This window comes from Chiroxiphia lanceolata, chromosome 7 (genome assembly GCF_009829145.1).
Source record: "Chiroxiphia lanceolata isolate bChiLan1 chromosome 7, bChiLan1.pri, whole genome shotgun sequence".
In the NCBI taxonomy this organism is placed as follows: domain Eukaryota; kingdom Metazoa; phylum Chordata; class Aves; order Passeriformes; family Pipridae; genus Chiroxiphia; species Chiroxiphia lanceolata.
This window is the reverse complement of record NC_045643.1, coordinates 34,436,820-34,463,812: the sequence shown is the minus strand read 5'-3', so window position 1 is coordinate 34,463,812 and position 26,993 is coordinate 34,436,820. Positions and strand designations below refer to the sequence as shown.

The window sequence follows — 26,993 nt, the reverse complement described above, 5'->3', positions numbered from 1 at the left end:
AAAAAAACATTGTAAATTACTGCTTCAATCTATAAAATAACTATTTTTCCCCTCACAAGGGAAAGGGTGTGAAATTTCATAGAATGGTTTGGATTGGAAGAGACCGCAAAGATCTTCCAGTTCCAACTCCCCTGTCATGGGCAGAGACACCTTCCACTAGACCACACTGCTACAAGCCCCATCCAAAGTGGCCTTGAACACCTCCAGTCATGGGGAAAGAGATCCTACTATCCTATTGTTCTTGGTGCTAAAGCCAGATCTTGCAGAGCACTTACTCTTCATGTCTCAGGGAAGTAGGATCTTTGTCTCATTACCAGCACTTCTAATAGAAGAGGTCCCAGTTCAGCTCATGAGAGAGAAGCTGCTGATCTCCTGCAGAAGCCCATACCAGATGAGGGATCCAGTACATTTATTGCACTTAGCTTAGATGGAGAATCCCTGGCATATGGGCTCATAAATGTTAAAACATATTAAGTCTATATCTATGTATATCCTCAAGCGCTTAGAAGGCCATATTTAGGATTTGCCCCTTCTCCTTTCCCAAAAATAATAAAGTCCAAGCTTACAAACCCCCAGCCAGCACCAACACCCAGCATCTCTCCTCTTCAATTACTTCATGCTCTTGGCACAGCTCTCAAACTGACTCAGACTTTTCCACTTCACAGCTCATTCTGCACTGGCATCTGAACTGCTAAGTGCCAAAGTGGCATTTCCCCCCACTTAAATGCTAATCCCCTCCCAGCCACTGGACTTGTCAAAATCAACAGCAGAAGTAGGAAGACCTGCTTGTTTGTAGGTCACACCTGAGTTTACAATTTCTTTCTCAGCCTTCAGGTAGAAAATGAGGAGCCTCCCCACAGAAACAGAACTCTGGGTGAACTTTGACAGAGCTTTTAAAGCAGAAAGGGTCAGAGAGTTGATGAGCAAAACTCTGCAGATGATAAAACACCTTACTACTACCCTGGGAAAATTTCCTTCCTTAGCAGAATAATGACCTACAGTCAGCTTCCACACACTGTTTGGCCATTTGACAACTGGGAAGAGCTGCCTTCTTTATATACAGTGAGTAACAGAGTGAGCAGAGCTGGACTCCCTGCAGTGTCAGGTCACGCTGCTGCACCAGCTCCCTCCCTTCTGCAGCCAACAGCCCCTCACAGGGAGCAATTTGTGTTCTAAAGCTTTAAGGTCTAGTTCATTAATTAAATCAAAGTCAGATTCTCCCTACTTTCCCCTTCCTGCTAACCCTTCTGGAAAGCCTTTCCAGAAACTTTGTTCCTACACCTTTCTGCAAATACCTACAGCCAGATCATTTCCTCAAGCTAATGAGAACTATTTTTCTTTTCCTCTGGCTTCCCTAGAAATGTCATCCTTCAGTTCTGCTCATCCCTTCTCTTTTCATCAAGGCTGTAAACCACAGCTCCCTCCCACATACACCCCCAGCTCCCAGCAGACTGGAGACTCCAGGTTTTTCTAACCCCAGCCCATTAGTGTTTAATGGAGCAGGCAATGGCAGCGCCTGTGCCTTGACAGCCATCGGGAGACACCTTTCACCCGGTGTGATGATTCTCTGCCCAACCCTCCAGCTGCAAGCCATGAGTGCTACTGAGTGACTCTCACCCCTGCAGCCCCAGCCTGCCTTCTGATATGGGTGATGTAGCTATAGGAGGGTAGATCCAATCCTGGAGTTAATAATCACCCCAGTTTGGGCATCTACATCTTCCCAGCAGCATCCAGACTTTCCTTCCCAGTGAACAGGAAGAAGTAGGTAACCCTAAATGGTACCTGGTGTTGAGAAAGGAGCTTCCCACAAGTGGAGGACATAAATTACTAACTGGGTCAGCATCCCTGAATTCCCACACCTCTAAGGAGATTGTATGTCCTGATTAGGAAAGTGCCTCCATCTACCTCTTCATCCAGACTTTCCACTCCTACTGAGGTGTACCTGGCTTTGTATCACACTGAGGTTTGTGGGCTTTGAATGACCACTACCAGTAAAAGCAAATATTTCAGCTTTGTTGCTGTTGTCACTGTCTGGCCTCTGTCATCACAATGTAGCTCAAGCACTTGTTGGGGGGATGATAAATGGGTATCTGGCCCACCTGGCTATGAGCTGCACATGTCCTGCCCTTCCCAAGGGAGTGTCCCACCCCCAGGACACAGGTTGCACTAGGAGAGGAAGCAGGGACTGCAGCCAGGGACTGGCACTTGCATTTGCTTGTTTTCTCTGGTGGCTGTTTAGGTAAAACTTTCAAGCCATCATGACAGGCAGATACAAACTTCCATCTGCCAGCTCTTCCCATTTTGGGGACAAGTGGCATTGCCCTTGAGACAACTGTGGAGATGGGTGGTGGCACCATTTCTGCCAGTGCTTTGAGAAACATGTGCCTGAGCTTGGCATCTTTCTGAGAGATCCTGACATTATTTTTGGCAAATCCAGGAGCCTTCACAGGTACTGATGAGCAGGGATGGGTTTTGAGCACACAAGCAACTCCTCTTTGGCCTTTAGGAACCCAACCCCTTGGATGAGCACAGCAGGAGAGGCTGATGAAAGAGGAGCCATGGTAATGTTGGATGTGCTGGCAAACATCCCCCTCTGTGCCCCAGCCTGCACTCCCCACAGTAGATTCAGAATTAATTAGGGGCACAGGAAAAGGTGAAATTCGAGGCATTTTTTATGGTCAAAATAAGTATAAATAACTGATTTTGATGAGTTTTGAACTCTGAAAGCTATGGGGGAAAACACCCATGTTTTAACATGCAGGTTTTGCTAGGGAGAAATTTGCTGGAGGCGGTGACAAGTCCTAGGATTAAAATATTCTCCCAAATTGCTTCTCAGAGCTACCTGACCCTCTTCAAATTAATAACTGAATTATTCTGCTTTTGGCTAAATAAACTGCTCATCGGGTTCATGTCAAAATGGGAGGGAATCTGTTTGAGTCCATGGAAAGGGGGAAATCTGCTCCAACATACAGGAAAGGAGACACTTCTTAGATAAAAAGGGCCTTTTTAATCAGAATTTTCTGCCTAGAAATAGTTTTCTGCCCTATGGAAAGTTCTGCCAGCACAAGGGGAAAAGGGAGTAGCCCATGTTGAGAAGAAATCCAGCCATCCTGTCTGAGAGTACACTTACATTTCTGTCCCTTTAAAAGGGATGATGAAAAATAATAATTTGATTTTTTTAAGAGATCCTGTGAGTTTGTGGAAAAATACTGCCTAACTTGTCATGGCCATCAGCATACTGATATCAGCGATGCTTTTATCTCTATATTTTAAAAAGGCTGCATCCTGAGATGGGTGGAGGGCGGGGAGGGGGAGAAAAAGAGAAAGAAAAAGTTGATTACTGAACTGGAGAAAAAAGAGCTAGTATTTAGCTGAAGGCAAAAAAAAAAAAAAAAACAACCCTCCTTAGAATGACTATCATCATAATTATATGACAAACTGTCAACCTGTAGCTTGGTAGCCAACGAACATATCTGCTGCTTGTGAAGCATGCACCTAACAAGGTAAAGGTACTACAAGGGGAGGAATGATATAAAAGACAGAAATAAAATGTAACTTGTGACAGCTGTCAATACATATCGAATTTGCAAAGTTTGTGCTAATCTCCAAAAGCACTGAAGATCTCTAAGGGTGCTGAAGACAGAGCTGGGATGGACTGATAGTCTAAGAGTATTTCGGTGTATCATCACAAAGTAAATTTTTCTTTGAGTGCTTTATCAATAAAATATATCTCTAAAATATATATGAGAGGAAATACAACAGAGCTGGGTTCTGATATGCCCCAGAATGTCACTTTGGGGAAGATCACCAGGCCGATGTCTTCATCAGTGCTGGGCATCCTTGTGCGTGTCTCTGGTGCCTGTCATTACAGCTTCCTGCCTGGCACGAGTGCTCCACATGGAATGCTCAGAGGGAAGCTTTAGTGTGAACATTTTTGGTTAAAAGCACTGAAGCCAAAAGTGCAAAGAGCTCAGTGAGACCAAATATAGTGTCTGCAATGCAGATGCATATAATCTGCTCGATGAGCTCTGCAAGGGGATCAGTATTAGTTATTTTTTGGTAGGGGGAGTATACGCTATCTGATCTCTTTCTCTGTTGTCACCACCTTGTCAGAGCCTGATTTTGCAGCCTCTCCCTGTGGCAGCTGCAGCAGAAGCTGCATGAGGATGATCAACACTTGCTGTTTGCCTTCCCAGCAGAAGAACTGTTTTGAAAAGTCTGTAAGCTGAACACGAGCCTTTAGGGAATGACTGGAGATAATAAATATCTAATGATAACAGAGGCTTATTACCTTGAGGAGACAACAACTTGCTCTACTTTGGAGGCAAACCGACTATGAAATATCTGAGGAATTTTAACTGTAAAGTACCTCTGTGAGGTGAGGTCTGACTGTGTTTTTCCCCAGTATACCCAGTGTGACCTCAAGGCTTCCATCTCGTTAATGTAACAAATGACACCATTTTCACTGGGCCAAACTGGCTGGAGCTGTCTGCAAGAGAGTGAGAAAAATGGTGAAGGTAAAAATATTCCCAAAGGGCACATAAGCCTGGGACTGACCTGGACTGGAAATAATCCACTTGAACAGCCCAGAAAACACTTGTCTTTCCCCACAGCCCTGCAAACGACTCTGTATTGCTGGTGGGCAATTTTTGTTGTGCATAAATGAGTGTGGGAAGGTTCTTCAGTTTGATGGTAATGAAGAGGGATTTTTAGGGTGGTAAAAGAACTATTCCAGGCTGCTGTGCAACTCATGCCCATATGATCACAGGACTCAGCGAATATCCTGGATTTGAGCCTGTTTTGTAGCTGGTGATCATGAGGGTCATGCCTGAGCCAGCATGTGAGAGCTACCAAGATCAACATGGTCAGTGAATGATGATGGAAAATCCATCCAAAGGAGTTTAGCACAATGGAGAAAAAAAGTGGATCGGTCCAGTTCTTCCTCATGGGTTACTTGAGGACTGAAAAAGGCAGTAGCTATAAATATGTCTTCTGACTATTTGTAATTTGATTTCATATGTCACAATCTGTTAGTCCATTTCCAAGAACAGGCCCAAAAAAATATTTAGAACTACAGTCTCAGAGTCTATTGTCATATGCTTTAAGGAAAATTTCTGTATTTTAATCTTATGATCCTCGAAATGATTTTAGCAATTTGGTTTCTCTGAAACCAATGAAACATTAAGATGGCAGATGGTGTGCGGGCTCAACAGAGATAAAGGTTGTGTGACTGTGCTAGGAATAAAACATAAGTGTCCTGGTACATTGTGTTTGGGGGAGTTTTTTGTTTGGGGGAATTTTCTTTTTCCTTTTTTTTCTTTCATGATATAAACCTTTTAGGCACATCTGCATCATATTTATAATGCAATAAGGGGAAAAAAAGGAACTTCTTATGTTGCTAACACAATTTCTGAGACTGGATAACTGTCAAAACAATTTAAATTTTAAAATAAACTGCTTACAAACAAGGTACAGAGAGAGGATATTTGATTCAGTGGACAGACTGAAGTCTGGAATCCCAAGGGAAAGTGTCTTAATCCTGACAGTAACATCTGTGAACAATGTAATTCTCCCTAAGTAAAATGAGTTAAAATCACAAACCAAGGTACTTGAAGAACTGCAGAAGAAAACCCATTGTAAACATTCAGTGTTATTAATTGTTGAGACAAAATCTATGTTTCTTCCCTTATTAAGCGAATCAAAAGATCTTCCAAATCTCAAAATTTATGCATAAACATTCCTAAAGCCTAAATCCCCGAAACATATTTCAACAGTAGAAAGAAATCTTAACAACTCTGAGTGACAGAGAGAGGCATAATTACACGAATGTTATTCAAGAAATGCTACATAGTGTGTGCTGTTTATTTATTTATTACAGGTCTTTTGCACTGTCACAGCTTTTACAAGGGACACTCCTGAGCAGCAGTCATTGCCTGAGGACAGCAAAGGTTTCTATGCTGGGATTAAGGTAATGCTGATGGCCCTGATTTAGTGACTAGGGAACATTTGTGCAGCCTCTGAAAATCAGGATGCAGAAATGTAAGTCTGATCATCATAACCAGTGCTGCTTTTATGTTCACTTTGAGAAAATGACTTTTAGTTTGTTGGTAAAACATCCTAAAACACCCATCAGCACCATGTGCACATTAATGTATCCCAAAGATGAGCAAAATTACACGTTATAGTGAGTGTGCCCCAAAGTTCTCTGATGGTTTAATGGGAAGACACACCTACAAACCTGCAAGGATGCAGAATTTTTTTGTAACTAAACCAGAACAAACGAAGAAAAAAAATTATATTCTATCCATCATCTTCTTATGGTCGCATTACAAAATAGAAACTGCTGAAGATAAATTCGTACTGAGTGCAAGAACCAGGTCTAATCCCATTCAAGGATTAGGCTGTCAGCCTGGCAGTCCAGGAGGTTTGGAGATCTGAGTATCTAACCTTCATGCCTCCGTGAATGGCGTTTGAAAAATCTGACTGCCCATTCTGTGTGATATTTGAAGAACAGTTTCTGAAGGGTTTTTTTTGAAATGTCAGAATTTCCCAGGGAAATTCCCATTTCTGACTAGCCCTGAGTGCTGTTTCTGCTCTTTCTCTGGGAGAACAAACAGATAGACATGACAAAACCTGAGCTCTCTCACTGGCACACAGGTCCCTGAATCTGTAATATATTACATGTGGAGAAATCCCTCTGCCTGCCATAGTAAGGAAAGGGAGTGGTCAAAGATTGCACTTTTTTTGCACCTCTTGCAGATTACGAAGATAGAGTCCATGACCATGAGGTTATGCCATACTTTATACCATGGTATTTCTCCCAGTAAATTGGAATAGAAGGTCCTTTAAACCATGGATATTAAAAATTAATTAAATTCTACAGTATCATGATATTTTCAAGCTAATAAAAGCCTGGTTTGAGATTTGGAGATGAGAAGCAGTTACACTATATATGGAAACTGCAAACATTTTCTTAATTGCCAAGAATTTTAAAGTATATTAACAACAAGTTTACCTTAGAATGTTGAAGATCATTACTACAAAATTATTATTATTATTAAGAGGATTATGATAAAGATTATTATTATTTTGCAAGCAATTATACATCTTCGTAATTGATTAAAACCACTTAAAATTTCATAGATATCAAGTGTTGTCTAATTAATCTGTCATCTGTCTTGCCTGTCAAAATTATCTTAAAATTGTTTACTTCTTTCCAGTTTTTACCAGAATCACTACAAATTGCAGAGGATGGCAAAGAGCATATTTTGACTGTTCTGAGCACAGTACCCATTGCCTGTCCTGGGCAGGATGAGTCCTGTAAAATTACTTTGCAGCTAAGTACTGAGGATTTGGGTAAGAGTTTTACATATTGGCATCAAATCAATGGGATTACTTTTTCCAGAATTAAATTACAATGGATTCTAATAGAAAACATGATATGTAAATAATAACAGAGGGCAGAAGCCATAAAATCAACACACTGGGACATATATTTATCTGCAAAATAAAACAGCTGATAATATCAGACAGGTTTTTGAGGAAAAAAACCTCAAAAACATAAATCTGACTAGCAATAACGTGAACAGTAGTCTGTAGAGATTTATGGATGAAATAACTGTGACTAGAAGAACTTATTTTAAATTCTAGGAGTGTAAAATTCCATTTTTAAGTTTTTTGCAGCAGCAATGTTCTTAGGTAGAACAATTTCATTAATTATCAATAAAAAGCTCCTGTGCTGATTTATTATTCACTAAATGTATACTGAAGCCTTTTTCTGGCTTGCAGTTTTTTCTAACTTAATACAGAATGAAAAAAAAAATTCTTATGCTTATATATTTTTTGCTTTCTAAACTTTTTTTTTTTTTTTAATTGAAAACCTTGACAAAGTCACTTAGAAAACTCTTGCCCTTTTATTCAGTAAATGATTTCTTCAGGTCAGTCTGGTGGAATACCATTGCTATTTACTTTCCATTTGCACTAAATAAAATATGCACGCCTTTTTCTAACAAGGCACTTATTTCTCTTCCATAAGTGACTCAATGAGAGAAACGTTCAGAGATAGGATTACAGCTGCAGTTTCTCTACCCACAAAAACCCAGCTCTAAAAAATGTTGGCAAAACCCAGATAGTTCCTGATATTTTTCTCTGTTTAAATCCCTCTCCTAACTCTCCTCCTCATCAGCCAAGTGCTTAGACAGAAGGAAAAAAAAGTCATTCAAATGGTATCATAACACAATGATCTTAAACTGAGCAGCACCTTATGGTTCCAGCAGCTGTGTTGGCTCTGGTACATGGAGTGCTTTGCATTTCTCCATGGCTCTGTTCTGCATATTGCTCTTGGCTTAGAGTCTGTGCTGGCCCATCAGGAAAACATCCACTGAGCTCATGGGAACAGATTTTCTTAGATATTGAGGCAGCAAAGATCCTCCTCGTATTGAGGGATTGAGGATGCCAAAGCTGGTGGGTGGTGCAACGTCCCCACAGAGTCCAAGTAACTTAGGCACTGACTGCTAGGAGAATCAAATAAGAATTAGTCCAAGTCAAGGTCATTGCTTTTAACTCACAGTTTCTTAGGCATCAATAAAGCCTTTTAAAATCTCACTGACACTGAAAGCAGGGTCCAGGAGCTCTCAAATGGGAGAGGCTGAGCTTGATAGATTGGACTGAGCCCGACCTCTTGCCACGGGCTCCTCCAATCCCACAGTGTGCACTGGACTGGAAGAAAGAGAGGATACAAGACTTGCAGAAGCAGCTCTATTTTCAAGCTGTCAATGGGCTTGATGTGTCGGTGCCAAGAGGTGTCAGGATGGAGGCACAACTCATCCAATTAACTAATCTTTGAAGGAAGTTGTTGCTGAAGTGGAAAATTTCTGTTAGTTTCAATTAACTCATTTCTGCAGCTTAAACTAAACCCAGCTTTAGCCCCTGGTTGCTCCGTCCTGAGGCTGTTTCCTTGGATGACACTCGGGCTGTTTATGATCAGTTGAGCTATCTATATACACTTAAGATTGAGTATCTGCTACTGGGTGTTTGCATAACCACATGTTTGTTTTGAGCCTTTATTGTCTTTAGGGTCCATTAGTTTATCTGAAGGAACACCGCGGGCTTCTGAAAAATATGTCGGCCACAGTGCTGTAAATTAAAAATAAACCTCATTTTAGTTAAGCTTCATTTATACCAAATAAAATAACTGACAAGCTCCTTTTCTGACTGAATCCATATAACAACACAGTTGTGTTAATTATGTAGGAATAAGTGATAAGAAAGCTAATTACAAGCACAGAAATATCTCTCCGTGTTCAGACAATATCATAATGAATGCCAAGGCATAGCAGAGCCACAGGAGTTTGGCTTCTCTTAACTTTATCATTACTATTTTGACAAGATGATTTTCTTTGATTTTAAGCTTTCGCTCTGGATTGTGAGCACAGCTCATGGGGCTGTAATGGCAATAACTATTCCTCACGGAAACCTCCAATTTAATTGAATCAAGAGCCTTGAATATGAGCCATGACTTTTCTATAAAATGTGAGGTGAGGTAGCCTTTAAGGATTTGATATGAGAGATAATATGTTATTAATATCTGTAGGTTTTAGTTCAGTTCCTATAGTACTCTACATGGTTAATTTAAATTATATTTCATAAGACTTTTCCATAAGGAATAAAACATTGATTATTTGAATGTGTTAGAAATGTCATCTTAAAATACCTTAATGCCACCTCTATAAATTATTTAGCAATTCTACAAATGGGAGAAATTATACGAAAATCACTTTTTTTAATATCAGAAAATCACTTATTTTCATCTCAGTTTAATTGCATTGCCACCATTTCTAGAACCTTATCAGATGATAATTAATGGTCTGAGACAGCAAACTAAATATTCCTCAAAAAATGCTGTAAGTCCTGAAATCAGCAGTGAGATTCTGACTGGCTTCAATAGGAATCATAATTTCATTTTTGTCAACCAAAGGATTAATGAAAGGTTGGGTAGTTTCTTATATGCAGTGCAGACCAGGTGGCTTAGAACTAAATGCTATCATAATTTAGTGTTTGTAAGGAAAAACACATCTGTGGAAATAAAAAGTTCAGGTTTGCCCTTACCTGAGACCTCATCAGGGTCAGCACCCATGAGAGGTGGACATTATCATTCTTGCTGCTTGTAGAGATCCCTTTAGGAAAGACATGATGTGCAGAGGTAGAGCTGCATGAGTGACTTGGGCTGCCATTGTCATACTGATTTTGCCACCACCCATCATTTTCCTACCCATCACAGACACTTATATAGCCAATACCTCCATAGCTTCTTATTTTTCCTCATTCTTTTAGTGAATCTATCCTCACAATACCTCTGTGAAGGATACAAAACTATCATCATTTTACAGACTGGAAAGTAAAATGCTGCAACCTAACTAAGCCAAAAATACAAATACAGATCTGCTGCACTTGCCTTTCTGTTGTGGATCCATAGTTCACTAAAAACTAACTCAAGAATTCTCCCCTTCCACACAAAAAAATCTGTTTATTTTAAAATAAATAACTCCCAGTATATACCTCCTTATCCTCAAGTTACTGAACGAAAAATGTGTTTCAGAAATACAGACTCATCTCTTGCTTTGTCATGAGAACGACTTGTCTTCATTCACTGGGCATGGACCCGTAAAGATAACACTGTCAGTCCAGAAATATCATCTGTGCAAAAATAGGCACCGTGGAGTTGTAGTAAACTTTGTAACACATGGGGGAAAAAACCCCAGCACAGCAGTGTGTGCAGAGGGATGCCAGATTCAGTCAGTCACAACTGTCTTCATGCAAACCCCATCTGGTTTCAAGGCATGTGTGTCCTGGAACGTGAGGCATTTCTGTTGAATGGTAAACAGGGTATGGTTAACTGTTTGGAGAACTCTTGTCAGACGCTGTGTTTGTGTTCCTTTTAGACAGCCGCTTACCAGGGCCCCCAAACATCGCCCTTTCAGCGTGCCAGGTGGATCTGCTGCAGGCTCCCTGCTCGGAAAGCAGCTGTGCAGCAGCCACGGTGACAGTGACAGCCGTGACAGACTTCGCTCAGGACGGGAACCGCGTCAGCCACGTCAGAGCTGAGCCAGTCGGACGGAGGGATTTGCTTTGGAGGGCTCACACGCCCAAAGATGTGAAGGTCAGGTCCTAAAATAAGCTGGAAAATGTGTCAAATTTAAATGAGAGGCTTTTTTTTTTTTCCTCCCTCAAAGAAAGTGCGATGCTGATAACCCTTAACCACATAACATGTTTGGGATGGCATCAAAAAATCACAGAATGGTCTCCATTGGAAGGGAACTTAAAGATCATCTCATTCCAACCCCACTGCCCTGGCCAGGGACACCTTCCACTAGACCAGGTTGCTCCAAGCCCCGTCCATCCTGGCCTTGAACACTTCCAGGGATGGGGCAGCCACAGCCTCTTTGGAAAATCTCTGCCAGTGTCTCACCACCCTCGCAGTGAAGAATTTCTTCCCAATATCTAATCTAACCCTGCCCTCTGTCAGCAGAGTAAACCAAAACAGTTTCTTTATACACCAAGAAAATTAACTGGTGCTTTAGCAGATTTAGGTTTGATTATTAGCCAACACATCAGTAAGGCAAAGAGCTGGAACATAGATGTAAGCAGGCGTGTTTCTGTACGCTGGAAGAGGAGAGAGGGGCAGTGTGGGTTAGGGAATTAGCACCTTTTCAAGAAGGAAGGAGGGGGGAAAATGAGGGTTTGGAGGAAATTTTCTGAAAAAGTAGAGGAAATACAGTGCCTCAGAAATGAGAGAGGAGAAAAGGGCTCGGCAGTGCCATGTTCAGTGTGTCCCTCTGCTAGGAATCACTGTGACACCTTCGACAACGCATGTGGCTGCTCCATCTTTTCATTTATCCCTGTGCAAAATGGGCAAAATAAAAATAATAAGAAGCAATCAGGGAGGCAAGCCACATTTTCCCTGCAGAAAGCCTGGCTAAAGAAACATGGTGAGCAGGGACCAGCCCCTTGTCTGTGAAGCTGTTTCAGGGCCTCAGCTGGGTGGTTTGAGAGCTGTAATCCCACCACCCCAGAGGAATAACCAGAGCACAGATTTGACTAAGCTAAATTTCTCAGAGCAGCGGCACATCCAAGTTGGCACATTTTAAGTAACTGAAAACAAACCCCAAGTGAAATCCACAATTTCCCTGCCCTAATTTTTGTGGATTTGCTCAGGAGAGAATGACATTAAACTGGACCAAAAGAATTTTTGTCTTTAAAGGTAAAATGTCAAGTGTGGGACTATAACCTTTCCTCTCCAGCACAGGCTTCTTTTGAACATTTTAAGATTCTTAAATCAGAAACTGCAGCTAATTCAGTGTAATGCACTCAAATACCCATACTTTTTTCTTGAAGTTACAAATTCTTTCATTAAAATATGAAAATGTAGCAAGTGTGAAATTGAATTAACCAATTTTAATAATAAATTCCATTTATCTCAGTTAAAACTTGATTTATGGAAACATAATAGACATTACCTTCCCTCCCCCCCATTTTCCTGTTGCTGTTTTGCAGTTAATTAGAGGCCTTAATGTAACACAGTTCCTGCAACAAAGCAAGAAAAAACCCATGTATTAAAAGTCACATAATCTTTAGTCCTTCTGGCTTGTTCAAATATTTTTGATTTATCTGAAAATTGAATGGAAATGGTGGGCAGAACATCCTGACACATCCAGGCACCCAGTAAAGAGGATTTCCTCAGCAAACTACAGCTGCCTACAACCAGGACTTGCATCTTCTGCTGATATCATGCATGAAAGAGCAGAGTAGAATGGACCACATGGATTTCTTTGTGCTAAAGTTTTGCTTAGGAAGTGTGAGGCCATGGAGAAAATGGGAAAATTCTCAGACACTTCTTCACTGTAGATCTGATACAAATTACCTCAGATCAAAAAGCTGTTCAAAGAGGTGTTCAGTTTTTCTTTTCTCAAGACCATCACTCTAATAGTTTGGTGTGCCAGACGCTGAGGGGGTGTCTAAGAAGTGTTTCTGTGCCAAGGTTAAGGGGTATTTTGAAACACAGATGATGTATTGCACAGGTGAGGAATGTTGTCAGAAACCATCGTTCTATCTTCACCCTCTTATTCATGTATTTAATTTCACCTCTGTTCCCAAAAGTTAAGTTCTGCTTTGTCACTGAAAGACTGCACAGGGATAGAGCAGCCATTCCTCTTCTCCGCTCTGTGGATCCTGGTAGAACTAACTGAAGTTCACCTCTGGACTTCTCACGGACAAAGAGAGAGCAAAGAATTAACAGCCCTGCCCAAAAAATCAGCCTGACAGGATGGATAAGGGAAAACCATAGCACTTCATCACTCCCACCAGTAATGACTGGGGGCTCTTCATATTACAAATCACTACACAACCCAAAATTACATTTCTGAGAAATGGACAGCTGAGCATTCAGCCATGGGAAAACACCTCCTTGAGCAGATGTGACAATGTGGGTCCAGCACTGCCTGAGAGTCAGGTATTACAGCTTCAAAGTCCTGTTTCTGACTTTTGCAGGCTACCTGCAGAGTACCAAGACTCTCATACCTCATCTGTGACCCAGCTAGTGCCCAAGGAACCAAGAGCTGATGCAGATGATCTCTGTTGCTATAGTAGATCCTTTCCTCTCTTTTTACATGTGCCTAATGCAGGCAGCTCCAACAGCCTGATGTGGGGCCTCATCACCAGTTTCTGATCAACAACCACATCAAATATATAACTCATCCAATCAGACACTGTAACTGGAAATCTAAGGTCAAATTAGAGACAGGTAGCTACGACTAAAACATGCTAATGCTACTTAATTACAGCACACCTTTTACCATACTTCAGGCATTAAAAGTTGTACAATTTAATGAGCACTCTCCTGATAATTTCAGTGAATGATCTACTTCTTAGCAAAAAGTTTTAGTAAAAAACCTTCACATTGTACCAGAAAAAGAAAGACATTACATCAGGTGAATAGGAGCACTTTGAACTCCCTTTATTGCATGTGATTAAACTCCGCTGCTTGAAAGTGAAGCCTATTTTGTACCCATCCACAATCATGTTTGAGAAGTCAGACTGTAGTTTGTACCTAACCCATGAATCCTGTCCCTTATGTTTTGTGAGAAACAGTAATGAAGAAAAACTGCTGTGTAGACTGTATTCATTACACATTTCATTTTAACTAGGTCACAGTTCGAGACCTCCCAACAGGGAACTGCTACTCTTTCACTGATCCACACATTATCACATTTGATGGATGGTGAGTATTCGACTTTGAAATAATTTGGCTCAATTACTGCAGTTACCAGTTTCTGGATGTGACATGCATTTGGTTTTACATGCATTAGAATATCAAAAGAGCATTGTACTAGTTTGCTTACAGTGAGGAATGTCGTGCTTCAATAACATACATGGTTTCCTTCCAGCTGTTTTTACTCCTTTTAAGAAAAGGATTAAAAATGGATCAATCTTGGAGAAGTAATGGGTTTGAGTCTGAATAATTTTTACAAGACAAAAGTCAGATTCCAAAATGTTCTTCAAACAGAACCACCACTAATGACTTTGAGAAGGTGCCTACACCACATGCTACCATGTTAGTGACACCCCAGTGCCACACAAGTGAGCCATTGCATCCCTGGAGCAGCACAGCACAGAGGGACAGCCTGGTCCTTCCCATCACTTTACTAACAACAGACGTAAAGTCACTCATCACCAGGATGTTCTTGATTTCTTCTATTTCTACAGCTGGTTTATGCACAGCTGGAGTTGACAGTCACAAACCTAACCAAAAAAACATACAGATGGCCACACTGTCTTGGCTGAAAGATGCCCAGAAATGATAAATGACAAATATCAAGGGAAGAGTGCAAAAATAAAAGTTGTACATCCTGCTGTAGTGTCCAAATGTCCTTCTATATTATCCAGCAATAAGCTACTTAAAGACTTACAAAGTGGTACTTTTGTATTTGACAGCCTGAACTGTACAGAACTTTTCCTTGTTGAACTTCCCTAATCATTCATGGATCTATTTATCCCAGCTAATTGACAACATAGAAAGTTTTTTAAAGTTTGCATCTGGCAGGTTTGATCCAAAGTTGGTAATATTTCAGATCACATTCCAGGTTTGTCATTCCACTGTTAACCTCCTAATGGCACATATAATGACTTTTAAATGCACAGGGTCCACAGGGGCTCAGCAGGCTTGATATTTTAATCCTGATATCCTAATGTCCCAATTTCAGTCCAGCAGGCTCTGGAGGTGCATCTGAAGAAGTCTGTTGATGAAACATGAGCAAGAAAGGCAGTGATCCCATTAAAAATCATACATCTGCCTCAAATAAAGATTTCACTTAAACTGGGTAGTCTGAGCTCAGAGATTATCTCCGCACATCTACGGCTTCCCAGTTTCCCTCCTGCTTTGCTGAACAGAATTTATAATGTGGTCAAGAACTTGTTTCATGCAAGTTTAGTTGCTTGAAATGTAGAAGCTGCAGAAGAATTATAAGAGATTCAAAGACATTCCCATGCCTCATGTATCTGCAATTATTTCAACTCTGGGATATTAAATTAGGTTGGAATATTATTTCAAATCTCTCTATACATTTATATTGTAAAATATTCCCTTTTGATTTAGGGCTAAGAATGGACAGTGATCTGCCAGATTGTTGTGTTTAGGGAGTAATAAATTACTGAAAAGTGCTTCTTGGAATGGAGACGCCCTCTCAGCCATATAGTACATTTTTATATCACTTCCATGGGAAAAAAAGGTCTAAAGTGAAATAAAGTAATTTTACTTGAATAACTCATTTTTTAATCTTGTTATTGATAGCATACAAAAATGCTTCTAAGCAATTTATATTCTCTTTGAGCACTGGGAGTTTGGAAAAGCCCGTCCCTTTGTGTCATCCTGACTCAGTCACACAAGCTTGAAAGAGAAAAATCCCAGGATTAACTTGACCCCTTGATAACTGCAGGTCTCTTCCTTGTGGGTAGACCTTCATTACTGCTCTGTCCAGTGCAGCTTTAAATGTGCCAAGCTGATGGGGCTTCTGCCATCTCAATAACTAGGTTATTTCACTAAGATATATTACATCTTGATATTCAGCCAAGTTTCTTACCCATCATTTCACAGTTCCATTACTCCTACTTATATTCCCATTTATTATTGTAAATAATTTCTCTTTCAATTATTATAATGATTATGCTACCTTATTACACATCAGTTAAGCAACTTCTCTGTCTGCCTATCCAAAAAAAATGTTAACACATTAGAAATGATTTTATAGCTCTCTATTTAAGGAGTAGGGAATGCTGTTCCTGCTTCTGTCCTGGTATAAAACCATAACCTGAAGGCAAAGGCTGACACAGAGGTCTGGAACTGAAGCATTTCCCTTTGGTCATGAAAGGGAATGTGGTGGGAAAATGTGTTTGAAACTTTGTGTGCGTTAGGCGTTGCGAATGGAAGAATTGCAGAAAAAGCTTGTGGGCTCAAGTAAGAAGCTATGTGAGTGTTCCTCAGGAATAAAAAAAATTATTAGAAAGAGACTGATCTGCAGGATGTAAATGGTGAAGGAAGAGAAGAGAAATAGGTAAAAGAAATTTTAGGGACAAAGAAGCATTAGGCTGAGAGGATGAGTGGAGCATCAGCTCTTGGGCATCTGGAACTATGTCAACTATGAGTGATATTTAGACAGGCTCGGGTGAGAGTGTTACACAGGAAAGAAAAGAAACATTCAAAATTAGTCAAAGGGAAGGGAAGGAAATAACAGCCTTTACCCACCCCTGTATGAATACAAAGTTGTAAGCAAACAAAGCTTGATAAGCTATCAAAACTGCTTCTGAGATCCATAGCAGAACACCCATCATATAAAATCCAAGGAAATCCATTTGTCTGATCCCAAAGCCTGTGGAGGAGGCAGCAGACTCTAAGATCACAGTGTAGTAGCAGAATTGCTGTGGGTGTGTGGTGATCAGTTGTCTCTCTGGCACCCTTGCCACCCACTCGAGCCCTGGGGATGGGTTCCTGCCACAGGAAAAGCAAGGGAAAGCCTGAAGATGGGGAACATTGCCAAGAGAAAAAAGTAGGAGTGTTTTCTATGCAAACAGGCATTTATATAAACATTGTCCTGCCTTCCACAGTAAGAGTTCCTTCTCTTCTTTGACTTTCCCATTAGCAGTGGTGAAGAGAAGGGAAAATGCACAATGGGGAAATGTAAGGATGAAAGAAAAACTATGAAAATAGAAAACTGAAAACTTTACTTTTTCAAAGTTTAAATTTAAAGCATTAAAAACTAAAATTTTAACTTATTTAAAAATATTTTTTCGAATATTTTCTTTATCAGGTTTGTTGGAAAATTGATAAAATTGAAAAATCAAAAGGCTGCTCTTTTTGGTAGTAAAATTTTCCTGCTGAGATAGTCACTTCCACTGTATTTTGTAACTTCTATAGTGATGTTTTCAATGGCTCACATTACATCTGAGGCAGTTAGCTACTCATTAGACAACTGAAATACCTAACTCCCACTTCTTAATGACAACACTCCCCTTTGGTATTCCTCCTGCTAATATATGTCTGTAGAAATATTTATCTTGTAATCTTTTCATTCTTTTCACCAAAGGCAGTGACTGAAAATCAAAGAAGAATGTGTCATATTTTACAGCATAAGCACAATCAATTTGTGTATATTGGAGCGTAGATGTGAAATAGCGTTAATTATACAGGCTAAAATCCAGAGAGAGCACTTCCTTTTATAGCAAAGTACCTTCTAAATTAAACAAATGTGAAAGCCTGGTAAAGCAAAAGTATAGCCCTCATTACTAGTTATGGCACATTATAAATATAAAAGCTTTTCATGCCATAAATTGCAGATTCTTAAATATGAAGTACTAGCTTAAAACTAAACATGCAAAAAATCCTTTTAAGGCAAAGTAAAAAGGGAAATATGTCTTGATTGGTGAACTATATACATCATCCAGGTTATCTTGCATTTTACCCTTAAAAAAAAAAAAAAGGTAAGAAGATTTCTCAGATTTCTCAAGCATTTGCACTAATCCATCCATCAATATTATCTTTGGGGTAACGGTGCCATTTCCTGCACTATGGAAAAATTTCTCAGCTTAGTGCTGATTGGCTTTAGTGGCTTTCGTCATACTAGCCCACAACTAAGTCCTGGCAGGTGCTGGGGTTTTTGATAGTCTGTAGAAGTTTAGATGTCCCCAAGCATCCAGTGACTACTCAAAGTAATCCAACAGCTTTGCTCCCTGAGAACAACGTGATGAGTGCTCTGAAACCAGAGAACATCCTTCACCATTACCCAGACCTTCACAGGGTTAGAACCTGAATCAAAGGCGGCTGAAAGGTTTAATTTAGACACAGAGCAGGTTCCTCATGTGCTGTGCAATCTATGCCATGGCCTAATTGAAGAGACTTCCAGGAGGGTTGGATTGGGTCCACTGTCAGTGCTTAGCAAGCAGAGAACAGCTCCCATAATGCAATGGCATATATATGCATATGCAAATACAGTCTTATTTACCAGATGGAGATGATTAATCTGGGTGCAGCCATTGTGGTGCCTTATTTTCCATCGGTCTCCCTAAACACCTTTCCTTCTAAGCTGATCCCATAGGAGGAAACTCTAGAAAGTGCTCTCATAAAATGCCCTCTCCGTTCTCACTCTCCTCTGAAGATGTCCAAATGTAATAAATAAATGATGTTAAAAGAGAGTATCTATTTTTTTTATGTTGTCCTTGGTTCTGATCAATCTTAGCAGCAACATCTCTGCCATGTGCTTAGGATTTCTGAACCTGATTAGAAAATAAGATGAGACAGAACCATTCAAAATCTTATCTCTTTATGGTGAACTTGACTAAGTTTTTCAAGATGAAAGATAAAATCAGATGTCTTTTCTAGCATAGAAAAGCCATTGAAGTTTAAATTCTTACTGTGTTTCAAGTTACATAGTTTTCTATGTCTTTTATTCTGAAGAGAAATAAAATATAGAAATATGCATGCTAAAAAAATCCCTGTTCTCAAGCTGTTTTTTCCTCTGTATATGAAACAATGATGGCCTGGAAAATATTGATGTTCATATGGCAGTGCTTAAAAATAATCCTGTTATTTAGGAGGGATATTTTATACATTCCTTTTTACATCTTTTTTATTCCAGAAAGGAATAATGCTTATTATTATAAGCTTATAGCTCAGTTTCCATATTACTTAATTTCATAAAAATCGTGTTTAAAACTAATTACAGTGCCTTTAAGGAAAGGAGATTAATCCATTGTTTTTAAGATGGAAGTTGTTGGCTTGTAGAGAGAAAACTCCAGACACATATATAAAGTATATGGCTACTGTTTTCTTTTGTACAACATATTAGAATAAAATAGAGTAAGAATAAGACAAGTTTATGCAGTGAGAGCACAAACAGAAGAGGATCCTCTCCCATCTCCTGTTGTGAAAATCCCAGGGACTGAAGGTGGTTCATACAAAGGGGAAGCACTTGCAAAATTGTTAAGTTATTCTGTTCCTGGCCCTACTCAGATGGAACAAGGATGTTCCTTGCAAAAAAGAATGAAAGTCCTATATTGTTCACCATGTTGCCTTGTGCTGATTGTCAGTGCATTTAGTGGGAAAGTTGTGCTTACAAGGAAGCTGTTGAGGGGGAGATATCAACTTCATTTTAGCAGGTTTTCAGTAGAATCCCAGATTTTCACAGGAAGCCTTTACCTAGCCACAGCCAGACTTGTAAAAATTGGTGATTGGTCACAGAAGAGGTTATTTCAGCACTGATTTCCCTTTCTTTGAGGAAGATCGTGCTCTAAAGCATCTGGTTAGAACCAAAACATATTTATTAAGACCTGGAGGCAGGGACTTCTTCCCATTTGCTTTATATCAAATGTTTATCCTTTTTATCCATGCCCATTGCCATGGCAGCAGCTGGGAGACAGCTCCCACTTTTCACGGGAATTCTCATGCACTTCCAGCTAATAACTGCGGCGGTGTTTCCCTTGGATACAGCGCTGGAGAAACGCTTCCCAGCGTGTGTGGATTTTTCCCTCCTCCAAGGCCAGCCACCACCAACAAATAATCAATGCAGGTGGATGCTCAGGGTCTCCAAATCCTCCTTGTTTCTGTTTCTTTGTGGCTGTTTAGGCGTTATGACAACTACAAAATCGGGACCTTCCTTCTGTGCCAGAGTGTGTCGCGGGTGTTTGAGGTGCACGTCCGGCAATGGGATTGTGGAGGTCACCGCTCTGCCACCGCCTGCAACTGTGGCATAGCTGCCCAGGAAGGGGGTGACACCGTGGTTCTGGACACTTGCAATGGCCACTTTCGGGAGAGCAGACCCCAGCTGACCATCAAAAGCACCGAGGCACCACCGCGCGTCAAAATCCTAAAGTCCTACGGAGGCAGAAAAATAACAGTACGTGGATGGTTGGGCACTCTTGTAAAAATAACACTACATGGATTGCTGAGCACTCTTGTTATTGCCGTGCTTTGAAAACACAGGTTAAATATTTCTGAATTATTAATAAATTTGCTGCAAAAACATCTACCTGACGCCATAAGAGCGCCCGCAGCAAAATGCACCGCGAAACAAGGTGCAGGGAAGTAGCTGGTTAAAGTGTTAGTTTAACAAACTGTAAAACAAAACAAAACAAGCATCTCTGGAAATTTCTTAGAGACATAGCAGAGCACTAATATTGTTGCTTACTCTCTGTAGCGCTGCAGCCAGCTCCCTGTTTGTTTATGCCAGGCACTACCCAACCACATCACATAAAGCAAATTTCTTTGCAGAGCTCACAATATAAATATTCAAGGAAACATCACAGGTAGCAGAATAATGGAGTTTTAGAGTGGAGCAGTAAGGCACTATTAGTCAGATCCAGATAGCCCCCAAAAGCTATGAAAATGAGCTGCAAATGTGCAGCATTTGGTGTAATGTAAAGCATTTGCCTAAAAAATATATGGCCGCAACATACTTTGCATAAGTATCGCTTGTCCACACTAATCCAGTGAAATCACCGGAAGAATAAGAGCAGGCTGCACCAGGGGGTTGGTGAGGAGAAGAGCCACAAATTATGGCCAAGAAGATAATTTTGTCCTAGAGTTGTATCATCAAGATTTATTGCCATGAAATGTTTTGGATGAAGACTGGTCCACATTAGAGCCAGAATGATGCAGGAAGCGCCTGTGCTTGGCTCTCCTTGTGATCTCGCTTGGAATAGATCTCAGGAAGGTAGCAATTGAGAGGATGTTAATTATAGAATAGAGAAAAAGCAGGAATCAAGCTGTCATTTCATTTTGCAACTCAATGCAATATAATAACTGTTTTATTACTAGAATATTCTTAGCAAGGAAACCCGATTCTCATTTACACCTGAGGTAAATCTCAGGGAAACAAATCAGGACACAAATATGAATCCTGCTCTTATCTTAGCAGGAATCTATAGGAACTGTGCAGCAGTGATCCCTGATCACACCCCAGAGCATCCTGGTTTGCTCAGCAGTTGCCCATCATCAGCCTCGTGCAGCACAGGAGCCGGCTCTCCCCTGGGTCCCACAACATTCAAGGAGGCTTAGAGTGGGGTTAAGTCATGTTTTTCTGTGCAAGGTGACAGCTTTCAGGAGCCAGTCACTATATATCTCTCAAAAAAGCTTCTTTGAAGCCTCAATCAGCCGCGTTAAATCCAGGTGGGATATGTTGCCTGGGGCAGCAGGAAAGGAAAGAGTTACAGCCCTTCAAACTGCTGAAATAAATCCACACCTGGAAATATTAATCCAGACAGCATGGAAGACTGAACAGCTCATGCAATTCTGACTGCAAGGATTTTACACACAGCCTTGTAGGAAATACTCCTTCCTGCAGTAAAGCATGTAATTAGAAGACACATGTTTATGTGAAGAAGGAAATCAAATCCTACCCAGCACTGTGTCAGCTGCAGTTCTCCCCCTCTACCTATTAAACCACCGGAAAAAAAAGTTAAACCCATCAGGCCATTTGAGTTTTATGTTGGGGGATTACTGGGATTTTATTTATACTTACCTTGGGAAGTGAAACATAGGTACAGCCAAAGTGGAGGGACAGCCAAGAACATCTGAGGTGTTCAAAGCACTGGTTTTATATGAAGCCTTACATTATTCCCCAAGGCAAATATTTTTTGAAGAAAAGGAGGCTTTAAATGCTCTGATCAAAACACAGAGAGGTTGAATTCAAAACTGTGTCCCAAGCTGCCATTGCGCTCGGTGGCACTTTGCTGCTCTGCTCATGGGGAGCTCCTCAAAAAAGTATTTGCATGCCTGAAATGATGGCTGGGAAGCTAAAAGGGGCAGCATTATTATTTAGTGGAGCTAATATGTAAACTCTAGATTCCAGCACAGGAATAAAAATATAAGCTTGTTGTTCCTTCACAGATATGAATAGATTTGGTGGGGAGGAACTTAGAAGGGACCCAAAAATCCCCACAAAGACAGAAAAGCAAAGGATATTATTTGCCTGAATAAATTATATTTAGGCAGAGGCCTCTTAAAAAAGGTAAATAATTATTTTGAAATTATTATAATGAGATGTTTACAAGTCTTTAATGTATTTTTTAAGATTAACTGAAAACTTTTAATTTTGGATAAAAAGAAAATACTAAGGCTACTTATCAGGATAGTATACTCCTGCTCCTGGCCCAGATAATTTTCAAATAATTTTCTTTTTACCAGTAAAAATAAAGCAAACAAACAAGAATACATTTCAGTTGAGAGGATATTTTCTTTTTGCTTTTTTTCCTTTTATTTCTTGGTTAGTAAACCAATCTGAAAAATCCATTATCCACACACTTACTTCTGGTTTTGAACCTTGCCATTTTTTTTCTTTTAAAGGTCAGTGTAAGCCTACCACTAGTTCTTTAATGAGAAAATTGTTTTATCTACTTTAAAACACAATCATTTGCTGGGTAATCCGGCCTTGGAAAATGAAAAAATTTTTCAGAGGAAAGAAAGCTGTTTTTCAAACTTGGCAGTTTATCTAAAAGAAATTATTTCCCAGGCAAAGACACAAGGGTGACCTTATTGTCATGGAAGTCACTTCAAAAATTAGCCGGTAACTTACCAGTGGGAAAACTTCAATGGGTGCAATTATTAATTTAAAAAGAAAGTACTTGTGCAGTTTCATATTTATGTAATGCTATCAGATATTAATACCATGGAATCTGAAAGCAAGATAAATAATAGTACAAATAAATATTTATAGTGTGTCTAAGTGATCTTAAATTACCTCCGCCGTCTCTAACGTCCTGCTTCGATATTTTCATTTATGGAAAGAGACATTTCTTATTGCATAAAAAGCTTGGCAAGAGCTTCAATTCACTGGGGGGTTTTTTTCTGCCTCTTCAGATCCTGTTTCCATCGGGAGCGTTTGTTCGAGCCGACCTGAGCGAGTGGGGAATGGGTGTGACAGTGAGGACACCAGGCAGGGACTTCAACAGCACCAGGGGTTTGTGTGGCCTCTTTGACGGGGTCAGCCACAACGACCTGAGCAATGTTCCTGAGGAAGACTTCATAGAGGAGTGGAGGTACAAAGCCAGAGAGGATCCTACCCGTGAGACACTCTGAGCCGTGTTACAAATGGTCTTGATAGGTTTATTTCATTACCCACTCCCCTAACGACCCGACAGAGAGATCTGCTTAACCTAGAGGGGAAGCCCGGAGATCCATTTTCATCCCAACAGCACAGGGGCTTAATTTTCAGTCAGCACAATACACATCAGCACTTACTGAGAGAGAAGTTACATTCACAAGTGATTTCATGTTAACAGCTGTGTTAAGATCCCTCTTAGCTGTTTAAAAAAAAAAAAAAAAGGCAGTTCTCACCCGCACTTGAAAATGTAGATAACTGACAATAGGGATTAATTAAGGGTTTGGTATTTCCTGTGTTCATTACTGAACACTAATTACAATATGTGAGTATAGATTAAATGTTACATTTTGACAAAGTGTGGTAGTATATGTTCCATGTTAAAACTTAATATCTCCTCGACTAACGATGATAGGGAGCTCTGAAAACTTGCACTTTCTGAGACAGATGGTCTGGAACCAGAACCAGGAATCTGGCTTTCTGACATATCCTTGTCATTGTCCCTTTCCCTGTCCGTAACCATATCCCTATCCCACATTTTTATTCCTGTTGCTGAACTTTAAACATACCTAATAGGTGTTCCTAAAACCCAAATGGGTTTGATTGTGTAGTCTTAAAGTATGTTTTGAAAATAAGGAAAAATAAGGCAAAACACTGTAACATACTATTTACTCTGTACATGGAAACTCAGCACAATCCTAGATGAACAATGAATTTTTAGAACTGTTGTATTTCAGAAAATAATCACTTCTACCATATTCTAGTTCTCTTCAATGGGCCTAAGCAGTGGCTATCTAATGTCTGTTTTGACCTGCCATTGCAAATCGTAATATTTAGAATTCAACAGCCATCATTAATATCCTAATAACGTGACAATCAGTCAGAGCTTTCTCCTCGGAAGGCAGATGGGCAAATAGCTTGGTGCAAGAACCAACCAACCTCCTTAGGAGGACCTATTCTAATCAAGTTTGTTGGAAGATCTGAAGCCAAAGCACAATATAAAGGAATATACCTGTAAAGCACTGAGGAATTTTCTAGGGCTCAGTACATATGATGGAGATACTTCAGGGAAAGCAGGAGAAACTCCTGCTAAGTGAGAAGGGCAAGTGGGTGATGAGTTTCATCTTGCAGTCCTCCCAAGGATGGATTCTCAAGTACCCTTCAGAACTTGGTTAAAAAAACAAGCCAATGGAGAAACTAAGGTCATCTCCTGAAGAGACTGGATCGTTCTCTGATCCACCCACAGAGAAATGATGCAGAAAAACCCAAAAGCTAGAGGGTGATTTTTCTGCTGCTGTTTTTAATTTCATTTTAAATAACCCTGAAAGTGTGTTAGGCTTTCTCCAGCACCTGAAGCTACTCTGAGTGCTCACCATCTGGTGGTTTCCCTGGCTCCCACCTCTCTCAAGCAGCTGCAGGGCTCTGAATGACACAGATCTGGTTTACACATCAGCTTTCCAACACAAGTTTTAAAAAATAAAACAACATTAGAGCTTCCCAGCCCTTAAATTTTGATCAGGCAAAGAAGAACTGAGTTTTAAAGCATGTGTTTTAAGCAGATTAAATAATTTTTCAAACCATTTTTAAAATATACCAAGAAAGAAGCAGAAACACTAATAATTTTGGACTTTATAATATTATCCAGCTCAGTTTGAAAAACTTATCTTTAGTTTTTCCTTGATTGTAGTGGGAAGCTCAGAGGAATGAGAGTGTGGTCATCTTATGCAGGGCACAGAAGGCCTATCCCAGCTCACTGAGGTGTTGTTGGTTACGTTCATGACTGTGAGGAATGATGGGGTTTCCAGTGGCTCCATCCTTTCCACACCTTCCATTCCATCCTGTTGACCAGGGTTGACCAAAAGAAGGCAGTTAGTTTCACAGAGGTTTAAGAAAGGATTTTATCTCAACAGAATCTCAAGGCAAAATTGTACTGAAATTTTCATTTCTGTGTTAAGTTTCTGCCCTGATTCTGGAACAGTTATTTTTTTATTTAATTATTTGATTATTTATTAAGTAAATTATATTTACCCCAGCCTTTAGTTTATGCAGTATTATACCAAAGGAAGAGCTAATTCTGCTGCCTTGGTTTAGGTTTGCCATTAAGAAGCTGCAGGTAACCCCTCTATTTTAGAGCCGGAGGAATGGTGTGTGTAGGACATCCACTCAGACACTAAAATGTGTTGTCCAAACACATTTTTTAATTTTCTGCATTTTCTGCACAGGGCTAATACCACCTCAATATCTAATATGTTTTATTTTCCTCCATTGATTTAAAGTGCAAAATAGCTTGTGCATTTCCATGAGCCTGAAAACCAACCCATTCTGCTGTGCCCAAACACTGGGATAAAGGGTTTCATAAATGTTTGTGCTCATGTTTCAGGAGGAGAAATTGGTTCATTTTGCCAGTGTCACCGAGAGGTTTTATTTAAAAGTTAGGGTTATGTCAATGACTAAAATAGTAATATTACATATGCCATCTTCAATATATTTTGGAAAAATTGGATAAAGGAAATTACAGTTTCCAAAAACAATATCCAGCGTCTGGCTCCAATATGTTGACAACTGCTTTCACTTTCCTGAAACCTCAACATTCTGGCTGCAAGACAAAATTAATGCCAAAATAATTTAAATTTTTGGTGCTATTTCAAATTTTTCTGGAAAGGATGCACTGCCAACTACTGGGGCAGGAAACACATCCTTTTCTATGAAGCTCTAGGATTCCTCTTGTGCTGCACAAATAAGATCAATAAGAGATATGAAATTTCTGAAGAATCTTTAATCATGGCTGTTTATTCAAGTTGAACTCTCTAGAAGTTCATCCATCATTAAAGAGGGACTAAATTAAAAAGGGGGGGGAATATCACCTCACCTTATATGACAGCCTAGCCCTATGATCAATAGAAAATTGCTTTGTGTTGAAAGAAAAACTCAAAGAAAAATCCATTAGAAGACAAGAATGAAATTGAGTATGCAGAAAATTAAAAAATAAAGAAAAACAAAACATTTAAAAGAAAAAAGTGATCCACATGTTAGAGGACACACGTGGTAAGCAAAGCACAGGTAGATAAAGGTGGTTTTCGTTATACAGCATTTGAAACAAATATGACTTTTTTGTGATTCTCCAAGAGTTATCTGGGTCACACCAGGGACAAATCTAAGGCCTTATTTCAGGTGTAATACACAAAGGGTAACCTGCACCTCAAAGAAAATTCTGCAAAGAGAAGTCAAGCAGTTAGGCAGTGCTCCAGAAAAACACCTAAGCATCTGTTATTAAAAAGTCCCCATGTAGTGCTAAAAAACATACAGGAGAAGTCAGGAAGGGCAGTGCAAAAGTGACTAAAGAAAACAGAGATC

At 39.9% G+C, this 26,993-nt stretch overlaps 1 protein-coding gene and 1 long non-coding RNA gene across 2 annotated transcripts in view; one reads left to right on the top strand and one right to left on the bottom strand.

The window, feature by feature from the left end:
• LOC116789376 (von Willebrand factor D and EGF domain-containing protein-like) overlaps positions 1 to 26,993 on the top strand; it is a 176,329-nt gene that overhangs the window by 53,276 nt on the left and 96,060 nt on the right. The window contains exons 5-10 of the mRNA XM_032693164.1: positions 5,879 to 5,968; positions 7,221 to 7,356; positions 10,941 to 11,158; positions 14,202 to 14,275; positions 20,168 to 20,438; positions 23,399 to 23,577. Coding sequence (XP_032549055.1) covers positions 5,879 to 5,968; positions 7,221 to 7,356; positions 10,941 to 11,158; positions 14,202 to 14,275; positions 20,168 to 20,438; positions 23,399 to 23,577 — 968 coding nt within the window. The remainder of the gene's footprint in view (positions 1 to 5,878; positions 5,969 to 7,220; positions 7,357 to 10,940; positions 11,159 to 14,201; positions 14,276 to 20,167; positions 20,439 to 23,398; positions 23,578 to 26,993) is intronic.
• Positions 1 to 26,993, bottom strand: part of LOC116789377 — a 39,918-nt gene that overhangs the window by 7,063 nt on the left and 5,862 nt on the right. The gene's annotated exons all lie outside the window — the stretch shown is intronic.